General features: G+C 39.3%; 1 protein-coding gene across 2 annotated transcripts in view; it reads right to left on the minus strand.

Annotated features, from left to right (window-relative positions):
• Nucleotides 1-2,055: 2,055 nt before the first annotated feature.
• Nucleotides 2,056-20,203, minus strand: part of LOC149152627 (NAD(P)-binding Rossmann-fold superfamily protein) — a 169,392-nt gene continuing 151,244 nt past the window's right edge. For both annotated transcript variants that reach the window (XM_089440094.1, XM_089440093.1), the window contains exons 4-6: nucleotides 2,955-3,078; nucleotides 2,591-2,721; nucleotides 2,056-2,432 (exon numbers count right to left, since the gene is read on the minus strand). In XM_089440094.1, coding sequence (XP_089296220.1) covers nucleotides 2,304-2,432; nucleotides 2,591-2,721; nucleotides 2,955-3,078 — 384 coding nt within the window. In that variant the 3' untranslated portion in view covers nucleotides 2,056-2,303. The remainder of the gene's footprint in view (nucleotides 2,433-2,590; nucleotides 2,722-2,954; nucleotides 3,079-20,203) is intronic.

Genomic DNA, 20,203 nt, shown 5'->3' on the forward strand with positions numbered 1-20,203 from the left:
TCCTAATTCGCCTCTAACCTCATGCCTCCTAATCCTCTATATGGACTGTAAGAGGTGGCTCTGTGGGCCCGACCTCTGGTATGTCTTGATCAACCTATTGACGCTATCCAGCATCAAAGACAAACTACGACGAGTCGATGAATTGAAAGGGATGTTACATGTCTTTTGTGTGATCCACGTATGATGGGTCATAACATCCTCCAATGCGATATGAGTTGTAACATCATCCCACAAAGGGATCGATATTGCACTCTAATACTCAGCTTCAGCCTGCTCACTGGCCTGTGAATCATAAAAATAATTTAACATATATAATTAACAAACAAGAAGCATAATAACATATAAATTAAATTCAAACACATCAGTTGAAAACAATTTAAAAATTAAAGACGGCTTTAAAACAAAGATAAAGTTTAAAGAGGATTTAAAAATACAGGAGGTGTACCTAAAATAAGTGAAGAAGGTCCAATAGAGGTAACATGATCATCAACAGAGACAGAAACACTACCTCTGACACTTTGACTGGTGTCGGAGGCAAGACCTATGAGTGGAACGTGAACTCTCGGTGGGCTACGTGATCTATCACAAGCCCAACCATGTATAACAAAACCCCTCGCACTATGATGGCCTGCAGATAGGGCGTGTATATGGGATGCCTCAACATATTATACATAATACATATAAACTAATCCAAGAAAAAAAAGTTGACTTAGAAAGAATGTTGACAAAAAAAACCATTTCTAAACTCAAGTAGAATAATCAAGCCTGAAGTCCTAAACTTTAGAGTCAATTTTTTGATAATTTATCAATCAAAGTATTGAGTTCCATGTAAACACAATTGAAAGAAGTGATTAAATCTACCTTCACATTTTTTCTCATTTCTAAATAATGCATTTTATTCATAGCGCATAAATATGTAAATATATATAAGAAATTGAAAAACATTTTTACAAAACTAAAAAATTTCATACCAACCAAATACTCCAATAAACTTTAAGATATTAATGTTTGACTTTGACGCATGACATGTACTAGTTGCAAGCACATGTAGACAATGTTTCTTGTACAACATAATGAAACAATATTGTACTAATTAGAAAAGAGTCTAGATGTTTATATTTACTATACCAAATGAACTTTTCATGATGGATTTAATGTATCTATTAATGATACATTGTTGAAACATGAAATATATATATTAAATGTTATATGTATATATATGTATATGTTATGTTTTAAATAGTTATGCTATGTTAAATGTTATAACTAATATTATGTTATAGTTATGCACAATACATACTAATATATATATAATGTCAAATAACTTTATGACATGATAAATAGTTATAAAATTATCTATGATGTGATGTTATAATTATAATAGTTAAGTTATATATCTAATTATATAGTTTTGTTATGAACTATCTAATTATAATTATGTTACATGCTATGTACAATACATATTACACTTTGTTATGTTATGTTAAATTATTTTATGTTACTATAAATAGTTATTAAATTATTTTAATATATATATATGTCTAATATATATATAGTCATATAATATTATAGTTATGATAGTTAAATTATATTCTAATTATATAATTATGTTATGTAATATATATATAATTTTGTATTATATGGAATAATGTTAAATAGTTATAAACTATGTTATATTATAAACAATATATATATATAATTAAAATAGATCTAGATGTGTTATAATTTTATAATAATTAAATATATATAGTTATATATTTAAATAATTTTATAATAATTAAATATCTATAGTTATATATTTAAATAATTATATAGTTACATAGTTATGGAATAATTATATGTATATTATATGCTATATTATGTGTGTAATACACACTAATTAAAAATTGCTATTTTGCATATACAAATCCTGTCATGATAATAGGCGTTCTTGAGGTAGCAAATGTCAGATTAAAACATTATTTGACATAATGATTAATTCTTAGTGCAACTCTAAAACTTTCTGTCAACGGAAGTGGATACAAGGAAAATGCACTTTCACACTTGCAGACAAGCTAAATGAATAATCTTCAAATAATCCTTGTCATTATATGAGTGTCCGGTACTATCCAACCAGATTTTTTCTACAAGACAACATAATCAATCTCTAATTTTGCATGAATAGTAGTATTAACCTCATCATGGAAGCTAGGCTTGACACAAAAGAAAATGGACAATTATTGAGCATGGTGACCCCACATACATCGATAAACAAATTCAACACAATTATTGGCCCATTCCTAATGTATTGTAAACATGCATTGTTAATGTTGTTGAGATTCAAAAGTTAGTTGCACGCCATCCTTGAATGGTGTCAGGTTGATTCCAAGCAACTTGACCACTTTACTGACATCCATGGATATGTCAGCAGGAGACGCAACCCCACGGTTTACCTGTAGAATGGAAAACAAGTACTAAATACTTCGAGTATTCCTGCCTAGCATTTCCACTGTCTATTGGAGAGTAAAAAGCAAAGCACTTAAACAAAATTATCATAATTCACCAAAATTATCATAATTCACCAATTGCATTTCTAAGAAACAACACTCACTGATGCTGCCGAGACAGATTTGATAGTTAAACTGTCATATCCTCTCAGTTGTGATACTACCTCTGCCATTTGCACCCGTGAAACTCTATCAGGCCCACCAACATTTAGCAACATCTGCATGCACTTATCACCTGAAAGAAATGTAATCCAAATTTGTATATTCAGTTTAAGATTATAATATACATACAATGAGCAACTTCTATCCCTTCAATGTAAATACTAAAAACAAATCATGATTTAACAGTCTAGAACTTTTCTATGATTTTAGATGATAAAAAAGCTAGTTACCAAAAGAAAACAATGTAAAGAAACTTAGAATAAAAAGGCAAATAACTTGATTTATGCGATTTCACAACTTTCAAACCTGAATTCCATTTTCTAATAAGATATAGAATGACATTTACGACATCCTTCACATAAACTGGACACCGAAATTCATCATGGAAGAACTCAATCTCCTGGCCACTTGAGAGGACACCATCAATCCACTACAAAACATCCAACCAAAAATTATCCAACATGAAAACATAAAAATGCCCAACAAGAAGTTTAATCAATTAGTGTAACTTCATCTCATTGTTTCAGAATATAAATCAATTACGTAACCGCCCAATCCAGCAAAAACAGAAATAAAAATACGAGACAAAAAGGAAAAGAACACAATATATTAACGTCCATTAATAACTAAAGTTAAAGAAATCCATGGAATCAAATTAAATCATAAAAGACCTATCAAGGCAATGTATAATGTACCACGCAAAAAGTACCAAGCAAAAAGTACAAAAGATAGAAACATAAAGAAAGCAAAATAATGTACAAGGAAAATGTACCAAATATTATAAAACAAGTGATGATTTAGCGTCTCGTACATCCTCACAATGACTACAGTTACACAAAGTGTTTGTAACAATAAAGGCATCATTCACAATAGGTGGTTATCTAGTCCCTGTCAGCAAAGAAAAAGGTGCCTCCTCTGTTATTGAAGGTCAATTCTTCTTCTTCGAGCACAGAATGTGGTGCAGCCTCAACTAGTAACTCCAGTATACAATTTGGTAGCTTATGGAGTGAATTTAAATGAGGTTGTGTATGTTGCCCACTGACGTTAGTCTGAGGGCAACGCCAGAAAACTCTGTTAGAATCACCAAGGGTAATTTGTTCTTCTACCCATCCATGGTTGTAGATAAGAGGAAAATGATAATAATAAGATGGAAATTAAATGTCCTATATCAATCCTTATAAGAAAGTTAAATTTGCATAACTAGATTCCTAATAAACAGAAATGTACAAAAGTTAGAAACATAAAAATGAAAAAGCAAAATGATGTACAAGAAAAAATACCAAAAAGTATAAAACAATTGATTATCTAGCATCTTGTAAATCCTCTCAATGATTAGTCACAATAAAGTGTTTGTTGCAATGAAGATGTCATACACAATTCTACGTTGTTATCTAGTTGCTGTCAGCAAAGAAAGAGGTGTCTCCCTTATTCTTCAAGGTCAATTCTTCTTCAAGAAGCACAGAATGTGATGCAACCTCAATTAATAATTCCAGCATGCATCTTAGTAGCTTTTGGAATGAATGTACATGAGGTTGGGTATGTTTCCCATTCACTTTAGTGCAAGGGCAATGCCATTAAACTCTATAAGTATCACCAAGGCTAATTTGTTCTTCTACCCAGCCACGGTTGTAGGTAGGAAGAAAGAAGGAATAAGATGGCAATCGACTGCCCTAGTCAATCATTATAAGCAAGTTAAACTTGCATCACTAGATCCTGAATAACCACTAATGTACATACCCTAGTTCTTTTCTAAAGGAGGTAGAGGGGGAGACCCCCTGACTCTAAACCAGTAGTAGTCTCTATTCTTCTAACAGAACAGGGACCAAAAGGTAAATGCTCTTAAACTTCTAGCTCCAAAGAGCATCCAAATAAACTGTGTCATGTCCCCAATTAATATTTTTGCTAAGGGAAATTCCCAATTTTGCATACACAATTCTACATTGTTATCTAGTTGCTGTCAGCAAAGAAAGAGGTGTCTCCCTTATTCTTCAAGGTCAATTCTTCTTCAAGAAGCACAGAATGTGATGCAGCCTCAATTAATAATTCCAGCATGCATCTTAGTAGCTTTTGGAATGAATGTACGTGAGGTTGGAATGAATGTATGTGAGGTTGGGTATGTTTCCCATTCACCTTAGTCCAAGGGCAATGCTATTAAACTCTATAAGTATCACCAAGGCTACTTTGTTCTTCTACCCAGCCACGGTTGTAGGTAGGACGAAAGAAGGAATAAGATGGAAATTGACTGCCCTGTGTCAATCCTTATAAGCAAGTTAAATTTGCATCACTAGATCCCAAATAACCACTAATGTAGATACCCTATTTCTTTTCTAAAGGAGGTAGAGGGGGAGACCCCCTAACTCTAAACCAGTAGTAGTCTCTATTCTTCTAACATAACAGGGACCAAAAGGTAAATGCTCTTAAACTTCTAGCTCCAAAGAGCATCCAAATACATTGTGTCATGTCCCCAATTAATAATTTTGCTAAGGGAAATTCCCAATTTTGCAATTTTGATGATTAATATATATTTAGATAAATAAAATTAGGAGAAATAAGTTGTGGAGATTACCAAATGAAAATTGAACCATGGGAAGAATCAAACCGTGGTATTAAAGCATAGTGTGAGAGAAATTGAATCATGGTATGAGGAAGGGAAAGCAGCAATAAAAGGAAGACTAGAGCTTCATTTTGATCATTCTATTTGACATTTCATTTCAGAATTGGAGAGTTTGCTTGAGCTGCTTAGCTAAGTCAACCAGTGTTGTTTAGCACAAGGAATTTCCAAGCAGAAATTCCACCCTCATTTTGGAGAATTCAGAGTGTCTCCCTGGTGAGGCAATTTGGGGAGTCCAATTCAAGATTTCCACAGAGCTTAATTTCAGGTAGTCACTCAGTTTGCCACTCCTTGAGCGCAGAGGCATTTCGAGTTGCTCATTGAGGAATCAACTATTGTGGGTTGGAGTTATGGCTATTTTGCAGGTGATTTTCCTTATTGATGTTGGTGATTTTGTAGAGGATTTGCAAGGCAGAGATCAACATTATTTGTGGGCCATAATTTCTCTTTTTGGAGTTGCGTTGGGGTTTACTGGTTATTCTCTGTGCAGGGGTTGAACGGTAGTGTTTTTCCACGTATTGGCGCTGATTTTGGCCAGTAGTCTGAGGAAGGAATTTGTTGGGATTTGGAGGAGTTTCCCTTTGGGGAAATTGTGCATTCTTGCAGCAATTCGATTTTTGTAGCTCAGTAGCAGACTGTGAAGGGCCACATGTTGATTTTGGGGTTTCAATGACTGGCAGATTTAGCTTGAGAATTTTCTGCGTTTTATGATAGGAGTCCATGGCTAAAATTTTAGAATTTTCTGAGCAATATTCGAGCCTGAAATCCTCATTCTTATAGTAGGGCGAATTGTTGGTTTAGCTAGGATTTTCACACTATTTTGGGCATTACGGGTCAGCTGAAATTAGCTCAAAATATTTTTGCCTTTTATTGATTGGGGTGTGAGGAACCTCTCTAATTTTTCAGAAGTTTTGGACCAGATTTGAGGCCTCAAATATCAGTTTGCCTACAGCAGCAGCAACAGTAAATTTCTGGCAGAGCGTACATCCAGTGAGCCATTTTAGCGTGAAGTTTCCTTCATTCTCACTTGGGTTTTGTGTGTTTGCTTTAGCAAGCCCCGGGGCACACATTCCACTATATTTTGTACTCAACTTCTCATTTGATATTCAATAAAATGGCTCAACCCTATTATTTATGCTCAAAAGTGTTCTAAAATTGTTGTTCTTGTGGAGATTTCAGATTGCATGTTTATTTGTTTGTTGTAGCTAGTTCATGTTTTGATATTTCACAGTATTTCTCTAGCTAGAATATTTCACAGTATTTCTCTAGCTAGAATATTACAATGGTATCAGAGCATGATCTTGGCCAAGTTGTGAGCCTTAAGCCAAGTGATGACAAGACCAGAATAAAAAGCTAAGAAATCATGGGATCCAAAGAAAGGTTAAAATCAAACAACATGGCAGTAACCTTGAATGAGGTGATTAGGATGCAACAAATGATGATTGAGGTGGGGGAGCAGCTGATTCATACCACAATTGGGAATCAGGACCATTCTCAATTATACAACAAATCCATTATGCCCAAAATTATGGATAATGCATCAAGATGGCAAGACATGATTGCAACTGATGTGGAGTTATTGGCAGCAAATTGGAGGGCATACCAATCATTGGGACATGACATTCAGGTGTCCCTCTCCTTTTGGGAGTTCTGTGAACTAAGAGACATGCACAAATCAATCGATATTCAATGGAATTACGCAAGGATGATGAAAAGGATCAAGGCAAAAGATGAAAAAGTAGTTGAAGGGCCATGATTGGCAAGGAGACAGTTGAGCATACACCCGTTGATGAGATGCTGACAGTTGATGAGGTACCCGGTGTTGCGATCGAGTTTTCAGGTGTTAGCAGCACACCACAAGTTGATGAGGTGTCGGGGGGCATGTCCACCATTGATGAGGTGCCAGGAAACACAGAGGTATCTAGAGTTGTGATTGGGTTTACAGATGATAGCTGCCCACAGCAATTTCGATAGCTCCAAGCCGACCTTCTAGCGTTGAAAAGGAAGGCCACGACAGTCCGAGAGACCATTCTATAGCAGAATGAGGAGTTGGAGAGCATGAGAGTGGTTTGTGCCGAGTCAATGGCCAAAACAATGTTGAAAATGCAACAAGATGATGGAGCTTAGTGGAAAGGAGTCGAATTCACTAAGTGGGCCCGCAGGCTATTTTTGGCGCAAAGTCTATTTTTAGACTGTGTCTATTTTTAGACATATGGATCATGGTCTATGAGTTGCAGGATGCTATTTGTGGATGACTGGTCATGTTGGTAAAAATAGATGGACTTCTATTTTTAGACATATGGGCGGAGTCTATTTTTAGACTGTCAGGCTAAAAATAGAATAGTCGAATATTATTAGCTCTTAATAATATTTGGACTACAAACATTATCTTATCCTCTTGGAGCACTTCAGTTCGAGCTACGGATGTGGCACATGCAACTGCCAGAAGGAAATACGCTTTTCTTATGGGTCAGTTGAGCTATTGCATGATGGACTTCAGTTAGAACTCAAGTGATTGAGTTTGGTGGAGTTGATTGTGGAGTTGATGAAGTTGTGTTCAGTTTGACTTAGTTGAACTAGTTGTATTTAGTCTAACTGCAGAATACACTAGTGATGAGTGATGTGAATTAATTATTAATTAATTCACTAATTATTAACTCATAAAGAAACTAAAGAATACATCAGTTAACTCAGTTGCATGTCAGTGCATGTATAGTTCAGTGGAGACAGGTGTTAGAGGTTGAGATTTCTATCAGTTGTGACTATAGTTGTGCATGAGATCTTGCACAATCAATGGATTGAGTATTGCCAATGAGGATTGCGTGGTTCAGCCAAGGGAAATACGAGTTTGGATCAGCCATTCTCATCTATTCTCATGTAAGATTGCGCAGTGGAGGCAGGCAAGCAGCGGAGGAGATTTGAACCTGTGATTGATTCAGATTTGAGCTAGTTGGTGTGTAACAGGTGGAGATAGTACTGAGTACTTGCGAGGACTATTGTATTATGTATTGTTACATGTTCTCTATCATTATAATATACAGATAGTTGGGGGTTTTAGCTGTATGCTTTCCCTGGTTACATATTGTGTTAATGTGCGCATGCGATTGATGTTTCATTTTTTTTAATTCCGCAAAATTGATGATCAACGTAGAGGAGGTTATGTATTATGTATGCATTCCGCAATAGTGTATAATCAAGATAATCTTTGTGAATAAGTGTTATATTATTCAAAATTTCTACATGGTATCGGAGCTAGCTAATTTGTAGAAAAAGTTCTACATGGTATCAGAGTTGTTGATCATCAGATCTATTATTCAGAAAGTGTTTACATTTTATTTCTTCAGGCAGAGTCTATAATCGGGCCAAGTAGCCTCTGGATTCATCCTTCTTTGGAAGGTGAGATATCCGATAACAGCCCATACAGTCAATCTCTGTACGAAAAATACTTTGTTCTCACGAATTTTAGATCAGAAGGGGTTAAGTTTTGAGCTGGTGGAATTCGAATTTGCAGCAGTGTTTTCTTGGTGTCAAAGTTGAAATGTCTTTCAACGGATTGCGATTGTAGTATGCTCTTGAGGGCAGCTCGAATTATATTGCATGGAAAGACAGGATGGAGGTGGTGTTAGATGACAATGGGCTGAAGGAGTTCATAGAGGCTGAGGTCCCAAAGCCTACTGATGTTGTTCACGTTGAGGCTTGGCAAAAGAAGATAGCAAAGTGTCGAAGGATTCTGTTGGAGGGCGTGAAGGATCACATTGTATCCAGCCTACATGGAAAGGCTTCTCCATACTTGATGTGGAAAGCGTTGACAGATTTATTCCAAAGCAAGAGCGACCAGAGGAAGTTGGCGCTCAAGGATAAACTTAGAAACATTAAGTGTGAGAATGGAGACAGTATGCCCAAGTATCTCACGAAGTTCACCCAACGTCGGGATGAGCTGGGAAGTGTGGGGGTGACTGTCGATGATGAGGACTTGGTGAGCTTGGCTCTCCTTGGTCTTCCGAAGAGTTGGCATTCCTATCAGGACTCTGTCAATGGTCGGGAGAAATTGCCAGGATGGGAGAGACTTTGGTCAGATCTTGTGCAAGAGGAGATCAGGCGGAATACCAGGGACGGATCTTCATCAAAGGCATCTGATGAAGAAAATTGCGCTTTGGCTGCCAAAGCAAAGAAGGGGAAGGAGAAGGGTTCTCTTTCTGAATCCAGTTCTTCCAATGATGGGAAGAAGGTTGACAAATCGAAATTGCGATGCTTTCGTTGTCATGAGGTGGGCCATTATGCTGCAAATTGTCCACAGAGGAAATCCAAGAAGGGATCCGGGGAAGGATCTGAAGGTGAAGCACTTGCTTCACAGTTTGAGTTGGATTTCACACTCTTCGCATGCATGGTTTCATCCATGGTGGGAAGTGGTTGGTTTCTTGACAGTGGAGCTTCTTTCCACATGACCGGTGACAAGAGTTTGTTCAGTACTTTGGAGGAGAAAGATCTCCAGATACTCATAGCGATGGGTAATGATGAGAAGTATAGTGTCTCAGGTGTAGGCATGGTTATTTTTCAGAGGGAGCATGGAGCTCGCCTTACCTTGACCGATGTCAAGTATGTACCAGGACTGAAGAGAAACTTGGTGTCGATTGCGATGCTGGAAGACAGAGGCTATGATGTAGTCTTCAGTAAGGGAAAGGTTTTCCTTAGACACATCATCACTAGACAGGTGAAGCAGATTGGTTCACGGGTCAAGAACCTGTATGCTCTTGAGGTTCAAGATGCATGCAAAGCCTTCAGCAGTGAGGCAACTGATGGAGACTTGGTGGTTGAGAGGGAGCGTATATTACCTCTCAACATGCAGAGCCAGAAGAAGTCTCAGACGATTGTGGAGGAGCCACGATTGGTGCAGCAGCTTCAGGAGGTTGTGGAGCAGCCACAACAAGGGAAGTTGAGAGGAGATCGAGTAGAGACATCTACTCATGCAGAGACCTCCAGTAGGGGGAAACTTCGAGCCAGGTGGGCAGAGGGATTGCACGCAACCATACCTCCAGGTATGAGGTGGGGTGATGTGGATTGATCGTCCCAAGGAGGAGGGGCAGGATCCTTGAGGTACCCAACCTCTTGGATGAGACCTTGCTAAAGGAGCCCCGATGTGGAGTAGCAGAAACTGACTGATTGGGTAGAGACAGATGCGGATGGAGTGGCAGAGAGAGCGACAGTGTAGGGAATCCCAGGACAGTGCATAGCTAGCAGGCTGCAGCAATGCGAGAGGCACAAGTGTTTTGCACAGTGCTAAGTGGCACAGAGAAGTGTGCAATGGTGCGAGATGCATGGAGATGTTGCAGTAGCGCAGATGTCAGAGTGGGAGCACTTGTCAGTAGCAGGTAGAGCTTCAGCATCAGAGTATGTTCCTAGCCCAACAGAGTGGTCAGTTGGGAGTGTTTTTGTTCCAAGTGTTGTTGGAGCAAGTGGACCAGGCAAATGTGTTGCATGCAGAACATTCCAGAGTTGCAGGATAGGGATTGCAGATAATCCATATCTTGTTGAGAGGGAGTGTTGAAAATGCAACAAGATGATGGAGCTTAGTGGAAAGGAGTCGTCTTCACTAAGTGGGCCCGCAGGCTATTTTTGGCGCAAAGTCTATTTTTAGACTATGTCTATTTTTAGACATATGGATCATGGTCTATGAGTTGCAGGATGCTATTTGTGGATGATTGGTCATGTTGGTAAAAGTAGATGGACTTCTATTTTTCAACATATGGGCGGAGTCTATTTTTAGACTGCTAGGCTAAAAATAGAATAGTCGAATATTATTAGCTCTTAATAATATTTGGACTATAAACATTATCTTATCCTCTTGGAACACTTCAGTTCGAGCTATGGATGTGGCACATGCAACTGCCGGAAGGAAATACGCTTTTCTTATGGGTCAGTTGAGCTATTGCATGATGGACTTCAGTTAGAACTCAAGTGATTGAGTTTGGTGGAGTTGATTGTGGAGTTGATGGAGTTGTGTTCAGTTTGATTTAGTTGAACTAGTTGTATTTAGTCTAACTGCAGAATACACTAGTGATGAGTGATGTGAATTAATTGTTAATTAGTTCACTAACTATTAACTCATAAAGAAACTAAAGAATACATCAGTTAACTCAGTTGCATGTCAGTGCATGTACAGTTCAGTGGAGACAGGTGTTAGAGGTTGAGATTGCTATCAGTTGTGACTATAGTTGTGCATGAGATCTTGCACAATCAATGGATTGAGTATTGCCAATGAGGATTGCGTGGTTCAGCCAAGGAAAATACGAGTTTGGATCAGCCATTCTCATCTATTCTCATGCAGGATTGCGCAGTGGAGGCAAGCAAGCAGCAGAGGAGATTTGAACCTGTGATTGATTCAGATCTGAGCTAGTTTGTGTGTAACAGGTGGAGATAGTACTGAGTACTTGCGAGGACTATTGTACTATGTATTGTTACATGTTCTCTATCATTATAATATACAGATAGTTGGGGGTTTTCAGCTGTATGCTTTCCCCGGTTACATACTGTGTTAATGTGTGCATGCGATTCATTGTTTTTAATTCCGCAAAATTGATGATCAACGTAGAGGAGGTTATGTATTATGCATGCATTCCGCAATAGTGTATAATCAGGATAATCTTTGTGAATAAGTGTTATATTATTCAAAATTTCTACAACCAACTCGCATTAGGGAACAGTTGGATTCCCTAACGACACAAATAGAGGAGTACACATTGCAGCGTCAGAGCAACCCTCTTCAAGCATATATAGATGGGACTTGTAGCACTAATAGGTTACCTCTGCACATTGGTGAGAGAGAGGCAGAGTTACCTAGTTATATTATATGTGTTGACCAGACTAGCAAGACAAGGCGACATGAGTTGCGCAGGGTGCAGCATCCATAGAATGGAGAACTTTTTCTGCATACGGGTGTTTGTGCATTCAATCCCTCACTTGGGGTTGGATGGCGAGAGATATTGAGTTGGTACTTGATAGAGTTGGTTAAGTGCCTAGATACATCCATGGCCTAGAGCATAGTCCAGCAGGGGTCATAGGTTACCAATGGAGCCCGAGGGCCAAACTGTTGTTGGAATCCAGGTGGGATTCCCAACCACGTTATGGATTTTGCTAGTGAAAGTATTGGCAATGTGGCAGATTCAATGACTAAGCGTCCACACACTTTCATATCTCCATCAACATTAGTGATGGGTTGGATTGACAGGGGAGCAAGCAGACTCCACAAGTTGTTTGGGCATGTTGGTTATGCATGGAGTCACAGGGAGAGTAGCATACTCTGGCAAGGGCTGGTCGGAGGAGGTGGCATCAGCAAACCATCAGATGGGGCATTGTGTGCTCTCTTGTTGGCATATTGGATGCAGGAGCTAGTGAGGCTAGGCACAGTATAGTCATTCCCATTAGCATGTGAGGAGCTAGGCTGCCCAGCCCTACTAGGGAAGGTGAGGAGGTGTAGCCCACATTATGGTGGATTCACTAACAGAGGAGTGGATGCATTGACGCATGTAGGATGGCCAATGACGCAAGGTGGTGCGACAGTTGGTGTAGGTGTTGAATGGTGCACAGAGTCGTGCCACAGAGTTCAGTGTTCTGCAGAGGAGCATAAAGGTGCATGGAGGAGTGTCGTGTTGTGCAGCGTTGCACTGTGGAGAGAAGGAGCAATTCACACCACGTCGAGGTTTCGCGTGGAGTGATGGCTACTTTGTCACAGAAGGGATACCAGATGATTCAGTATGATATGGCGGCTAGTAGTGGTGTCTAGCAGTGCACAGAGGTGTGCAACTGGGTGCATTCGTGTGCCAAGGAGCACGGAGATACATGTTCTTATGCAGGGGAGTGCAGGATAGTTTGGCCGTATGTAGTGATGTGTGATGCTTCCCATTGGGATTTTGTAGCATTACCACCAGGGAGACCACCTGATAAAGATGACAGGCATGCCATTGGGTATCATTTACCCAAGAATGATGAGGACGCAGCTGAGCCTCATTGGATGATATCGATGAGGAATCATGCGCCTCTCTCACTTCTCCATTGTTTGCAGGCGCAGAGGAGTTGGGTGTTGTCCCTTTATGCCTTCATCACGAGCAGTAGGACGCGGGAGGTTCACTCGAGACAATTAGTTAGGAACTTAGGACACAAAGTATCCAGGTAGAGACTTCTCAACGGTGGAATTTGATCAGAGCACGAGCTGACAAATACAGACTTGGGGAGCACATTGTTTGTTGCATAGGTAGTGTATGCTCCACCCCTGAGTTCACACTTAGGGAGGTGACTGTGAGTGAGTTGCAGGTTGCAATTTTGGCAAGAAAACCCGAGGTGTTATGTGAGCATGAGGTACAGGGGATGATAGTCCATATTAGTAGGAGGATGCCTAGGCTCCAGGCAATATCCGGGTACATCATCAAGAGTTGGGTTAGGTGTCTGGTCTGGCAGGAGCAGAGCAGTTTGTCATACACGGAACAAATTCTTGATGTTGGGTGCCCATCCACTGGATACATATAGGGGTCAGAGACAAGGCACAGAGGGGTCCCAACAGCTAGTTGTTGAGAAATCTAGGGCATAGAGATAAGAGATTCTCTTCTATTAGTAACTACTTGTGAGTGCTTTTTACTTCTTTAGATTACGATCTTCTTTTATTTTAGGCTATTAGTGTTCTTCATCAAATAGCCACCAATGCATAAACCATAAAGAGACAAGGGACACGGAATATAAGCTATCAGCCAAGGCCAAAACCTCTCACTCCTTAAGAGGAGAACCCGAACAAATTCTTCTTCTTATAGAGATTCCAATTGACGAATACCAAGACCAAGACCCTTGAGCTAGTTGCCACTCCAAGACGAAGACATAAGTTCTCTCGATGAGATCCTTTGACGACGACAATCAACCTTCTGCTCTTTTTCCTTTTCCCGACTCCTCTTCTTCTTCGACCTTCTTCAACTTCAAACCTTCGGCCTCCCATCTAGACATGACCTTCTTCTTATCTCGGTCTTCTTTCTAGACTGCACCTTCTTGTTTCGACCTTCCTTCTGCTGCAAGCAAACTATAACTATGCTCCTCTTCTTCTGTTGCAAGTAAACTCGGTGGAGGTAATATGGCTATGCTCATTTTTTCTGTTGTAAGTAAACTCGGTGTATTCTTCTTCTGCTGTAAGTAGGCTTGGTGGAGATTAATATAAACCCATAAACAAATCAAAGAGGAGCTCGGATTATACTCCTCTTTCCTTTGTTGTACTTCATTGTACTTGTTGCACCTTTTGCTTCAGACCTTATCACCTTTGTATTACTTGTAGACTTCAAACTTCCTACTGTACCTCGCACTTCAGACTTCCTACTGTACCTCGCACTTCAGACTTCCTACTGTACCTCATATTTCAGACTGTAATCTCTGAAATTCTTCTCTGAAATTTCTATGTTGAAATGCAATCCAAGCTACCTATTTATAGTTGTATGTTCATGTATATAAGCCGACATGGTAGTACGTGAACCGAAATGTCCTTTGAGAAGATACTTTTATTTCTTTGAAGTTGACTTGTAGGAGGATGCTAGTGCTTGTCTTGGAGGGATGTTTGACACTTCTATTGACTTATATACAAATGTATCATGCCCAAGAAGGGTCCTTCATGACATTGACTCTCTTTGAATTTATGACCAATCCTAAAGGCTCACAATGGGAACCATTACTAAAAATAAAATTTCTTGCTCATGAAACCCATAAGACAAGCATTACAATAATAATTTTATTTTTCTTCTTTTCATCAATTACATAAAATCACAATTACACGTCATTATGAAGACCGAACCTAGTTACTTTTCAACACTCCCTCTTAACTAGGGAGATATTCATAATGGTACTTGGTCATTCTCAATCTGAAGAATTTCTCTTAAGAAGAATCGGATTGGTAACCCATCTATATAGCATCATATCAACCAGCATTGTCACATAGAAAGGCCTTAACTAACAGCTCTATCTCTCCACAAGATCTTAGCGCAATGCTGGCGAGACCAATGATGTATAGACACCCTCATCATTGTCTCTCTCGGAACATACCCCACCCAAGTTCTTAGGGTGTGTTCCACCAGGACTATTCTTATCTTGGATTCCCAGTCCTCAAAGAATATCGGTCCTCAACGACTACTCTTATCTTGGATGCCCTAATACATCCTCAAAGAGCATCGGATGCCAAATGCTTACCCAATCTTCCATTCTATCTTCCCAAGTGAAGACAAGAATGATGTGTCTATCTCTCCCTCTTAATTAGGGAGGACATATCTATTCCAATAAAGGAATGTACTCATTCCTGCAGAAGAAATGTACCTAATCTCCCTCTTGGTTTAGGAATTTCCAAGTTTCTTCCAAGTAAGAAACTTGTTTCTAGACTCCCTCTTAATTAGGGACCTTCAACAGCTCCTCAGGTGGAGATGATGGGACAACCAACTGCTTGAAGAACTCCTCCTCACGATTGTCATGAACTTGTTTTCATTATCTAGAAGTCTTCATGTTTGGGAGTTCTACATAGGGCACCGACCATCCATCACTTTCATTCATGAGTTAGCCATGTCATCATCGGAAAGTGATCCATTAGTCCATATTTCACCTTCCTTCATGCCATGTTTACTTAAGGATCTTTCATCCTACTACATGTGCATCGGTGGTGGAACATCCATAGATCTTCCCTTGGCAGCCCTGCTTAAACCTATCCAGATATCTGTTCAAAAATAAAGGAATGAACATTAAAATTAGCATTACCTTTGTGATGGTCTTTCATCATGACATCAACAAGTTCGCATCAACATCCTGCATACATATTGACACATCTCCCAAAGATATGTATTGTCAAGGGTCTCTTTCTTTTTTAGACTTCATCAGAGTCTTCATATCTTCCATGGAGATATCCTAGTCAAATCTTCTTGGTCTTTTGGATGTTGATCGTCTTTACCATGGTTGCATATTCCATGATCTCTTCCTTCCTTTCCTCACACATCACATTCCAAGGAGCTTCCATTCAGAGTTCCTCAATTGTTGTCAACCACCTCATTATTCATATGAGAACATATTATGTTGATTTCATCTAGTGAATGTGTGACCCATGCATTCCTGCATTCCGTTGAGGGAGGAGATCCTTTCTTATCATGCTCTCAAGATAGAGCATTGATCCATGTTACCTACAACCATATGACATGACTTCCACAATATCAAATGTAAGCATACATACCTCATTTTTCCTTTCAGTCATCCAGACTTCCTGCAACAGCTTTCTTGATTGAAAGAGCTTCAATCCCTTGAACTACTTCACTTTTATGTCATCATACCATCATCCCATGAACTCCACATGATTGGAATTCTTGATGAAACACTTGCCTTTCCTCATAATCGGTGAACCTTTCAATGAAGATTCCATCAGAGAATCTTGAGGATCTAAAGTATCCCCATCATCAAATGTTTCCTTTTGAGAGATGTATGATGAACCTTGTACTAGATGACCTTGCCACTTGTGTTTTCAATGAAATTCTCGAGCGCTATATCCTAACCATCTTTCATGTTTTTCTATAATGATGTTTTTCTATGATGTCTTGATGCATCCTATTTAGTGAATCATGATAGCCATATCTTACAATAGAAGACTTAAGAATTTGAAAAGAACTTAGTTGAGGAAGACTATCTCAGTCATAATAGAGATCTCTTACTTCCCCTATCTTGGATTTCTTCTTTTCAACTTCCTCCACTTCTTCGGTGATATGAGCTTATTCTCTTCCTCTTTTGTTAATGTCCTTCTTGAGCTTAGGACAATCTCTTTTGTAGTGTCCATATTCTTGACATCCATAGCATTGGATTTTGGCCATGTTCTTTTTCTTTTTCTGAGGAACAAACTTTCCAAATTTTCCCTTTCTTCTTGCCATTGCAGCATAAGCTTGATTTTTCTCACTTGCTCCCGCATCAAATTTGGCCTTTAGTCTATATTCTTCAATCTTGCATAGTGACCATAGATCCTGGAATGGAGTAGCTTCTCTCTTCCCATAAATACTTGAAGTAAAGTTACCCCATTCCTCCGGTAGTGCATTTAATACCATTGTAGTCATTTCATTATCAGACATGACTTCTCCCAGTTCTTGTAGTTGATCCTAGATCTCAGATATCCTCATCAAGTATGAGGCTATTCCATCTTCCTTAGGGATCTTCAGCTTGTAGATTTCTTGCCTTAATGAGATGACTTCTCTAGCAGTGCTTACGGAATACAACTCTACTAGTTTTTCATAGATTTATTTTGAAGTTGCGAGTTTAGATACATATGGGATGAGGGGATCCTTGATGGATTCTATGAGAATCCTTTGAGCCCTAACTTCCCCTTTCATATAATTGGCAAGAGATTGAGCATCTTCCTCTCCTAGTTTTGTGATAGAACCTTTGACATGATCCATGACCTCATTTTCAATGAGATTTAGAATTGTCCTTTTCTTCCATGCAAGATAGTTTGAAGACCCAACCAATTTCTTGCTTTCCTTGCAAAAAAACATTTTGACAGATTCAGATAAGGTCATATACTTACTTGATAGGATGCTCCTTTCTCCTTGTTGCTTTTTTGATGTTGATGATGATATAGAGGATAGAAAACTTCTCCTTGATGAAGTTAGTATTCTTCAAGAATGATCCTTAATCCCACAAAGAGTGGGATGACACCACCTTTTGATCTAACTTCCTTTGGATGAATAGTCTTCAAAACACTTTAACTTGACTAGATGTAGGGTTTTGGCCTTCTCCCTCTTAATGATGATCCCAATACTCCTTTGTAGACGTCTTTGATCTAGGGTCTTGACTTCAAGATGATCTTTGCTTTGATGCCTTCCTTGAGATTTGATCTTTGAGTATTGCTTGATAAGATACCCTTCCTTGACTTAGTCACCTTGGCTCTTATACCATGTTGAGAAATCTAGGGCATAGGGATTAAGAGATTTCTCTACTATTAGTAATTGTTTGTGAGTATTTTTCACTTCTTTAGATTAGGATCTTCTTTTACCTTAGGTTATTAGTGTTCTTCTTCATCAAACAGCCACCAATGCATAAACCATAAAGAGACAAGGGACACAGAATATAGGCTATCAGCCAGGGCCAAAACCTCTCACTCCTTGAGAGGAAAACCCAAACAAATTCTTCTTCTTATAGAGATTCCAATTGCCAAATACCAAAACTAAGACCCTTGATCTAGTTGCCACACCAAGACCAAGACACAAGTTCTCTTGATGAGATCCTTTGACAACGACAGTCAACCTTCTGCTCTTTTTCCTTTTCTCAGCTCCTCTTCTTCTTCGACCTTCTTCAGCTTCAAACCTTCGGCCTCCCTTCTAGACTTGACCTTCTTCTTATCTCAACCTTCTTTCTAGATTGTACCTTCTTGTTTCGACCTTCCTTCTGCTACAAGCAAACTCGGACTTCAAACTTCCCACTGTAACTCGTATTTCAAGCTGTCTTCTTCGACCTTCTTCAGCTTCAAACCTTCGGCCTCCCTTCTAGACTTGACCTTCTTCTTATCTCAACCTTCTTTCTAGATTGTACCTTCTTGTTTCGACCTTCCTTCTGCTACAAGCAAACTCGGACTTCAAACTTCCCACTGTAACTCGTATTTCAAGCCGTAATCTCTGAAATTCTGCTCTGAAATTTCTGTGTTGAAATGGAATCTGAGTTGGCTATTTATAGTTGTATGTTCATGTATATAAGCCGACATGACAGTAAGTGAGCCGATGTGTCCTTTGAGAAGATATTTTTATTTCTTTGAAGCCGACTTGTAGGAGGATGCTAATGCTTGTCTTGGACAGTTGTTTGACACTTCTATTGACTTATATACAAATGTGTCATGCCCAAGAAAGGTCTTTTATGTCATTGACTCTCTTTGACTTTATGACCAATCCTAAAGGCTCACAATGGAAGCCATTACTAAAAATAAAATTTCTTGCTCATGAAACCCATGAGAAAAGCATTACAATAATAACTTTATTTTTCTTCTTTTCATCAATTACATAAAATCACAATTACACATGTCATTATGAATACCGAACCTAGTTACTTTTCAACACTAGTAGCATGTCACAACAGCAGGCAGTGAGGACAGCAAGCAGTGAGGATTGGGGGTTGTGGATTTCCAGTATGGTTATGGGATCCATGGATCCAGTTGATTGGTGAGACACTCCATTACTTAGTGAGTACAGTCAGGACAGTAGGTGATCTGGTTCATTATCAGGTTGACACATGGGGGATCACCGAGGTCTTCATCATATGGAGAGCCAGGTTGTTGTTCAAGATTAGGGCCAGCCATGGAGTGATAGGCGCGAGCGTTGCTGAGTCACCTTGGCAGATTGAGCTTAGCCTCGATCATCACATATATTATGGTTGAGAGTTACAGGAGAGGAGGTTCTGGTATGAGCATAGTAGGCAGTGATGACTAGAGTCTTGCAGGGTCAGCGAGACAGTTTCTTTCTGTGATGGTAATGGGACCCTGGCATCATAGTACTTGACAGCCCAACGATTGTTAGGGATGAGTTGGCTACTATAGGGGGAGATCACTTAGATCTTCCTTGGGGATTTAGTGACTCGCTGATAACATGGGAGACTTCCTCAACATGGCAAGTTGGTCAGCAGGAGGATACTAGGGGAAGTTCCTGCGAGAGAGACTTCATTCCCATAGGGATTGTGTTGTGTCTTCTGGAGTTTACTCTTGGAGTGCATGAGGTGGACTACTTGGTAGGGCAGCTTCATGGGGAGTTGGACATTGTCCTACATTATCATGATGCTCTACTTATTGATATATTTAGAGGGCCTCTCGCACCTGTATCTGGTTGGATAGTGAGTGGAGCAAGATGTGCTTCACATTGATCAAGATGACTTGGGATCCTGGTATCGAGGGATTCCTTAATGTCAGGAAAGTGCTAAGATTGGG

The sequence above is a fragment of the Pinus tabuliformis genome, chromosome 9 (assembly GCF_031772625.1).
Source record: "Pinus tabuliformis cultivar Carrire ecotype Pingquan chromosome 9, CPIR1, whole genome shotgun sequence".
Taxonomy (NCBI): domain Eukaryota; kingdom Viridiplantae; phylum Streptophyta; class Pinopsida; order Pinales; family Pinaceae; genus Pinus; species Pinus tabuliformis.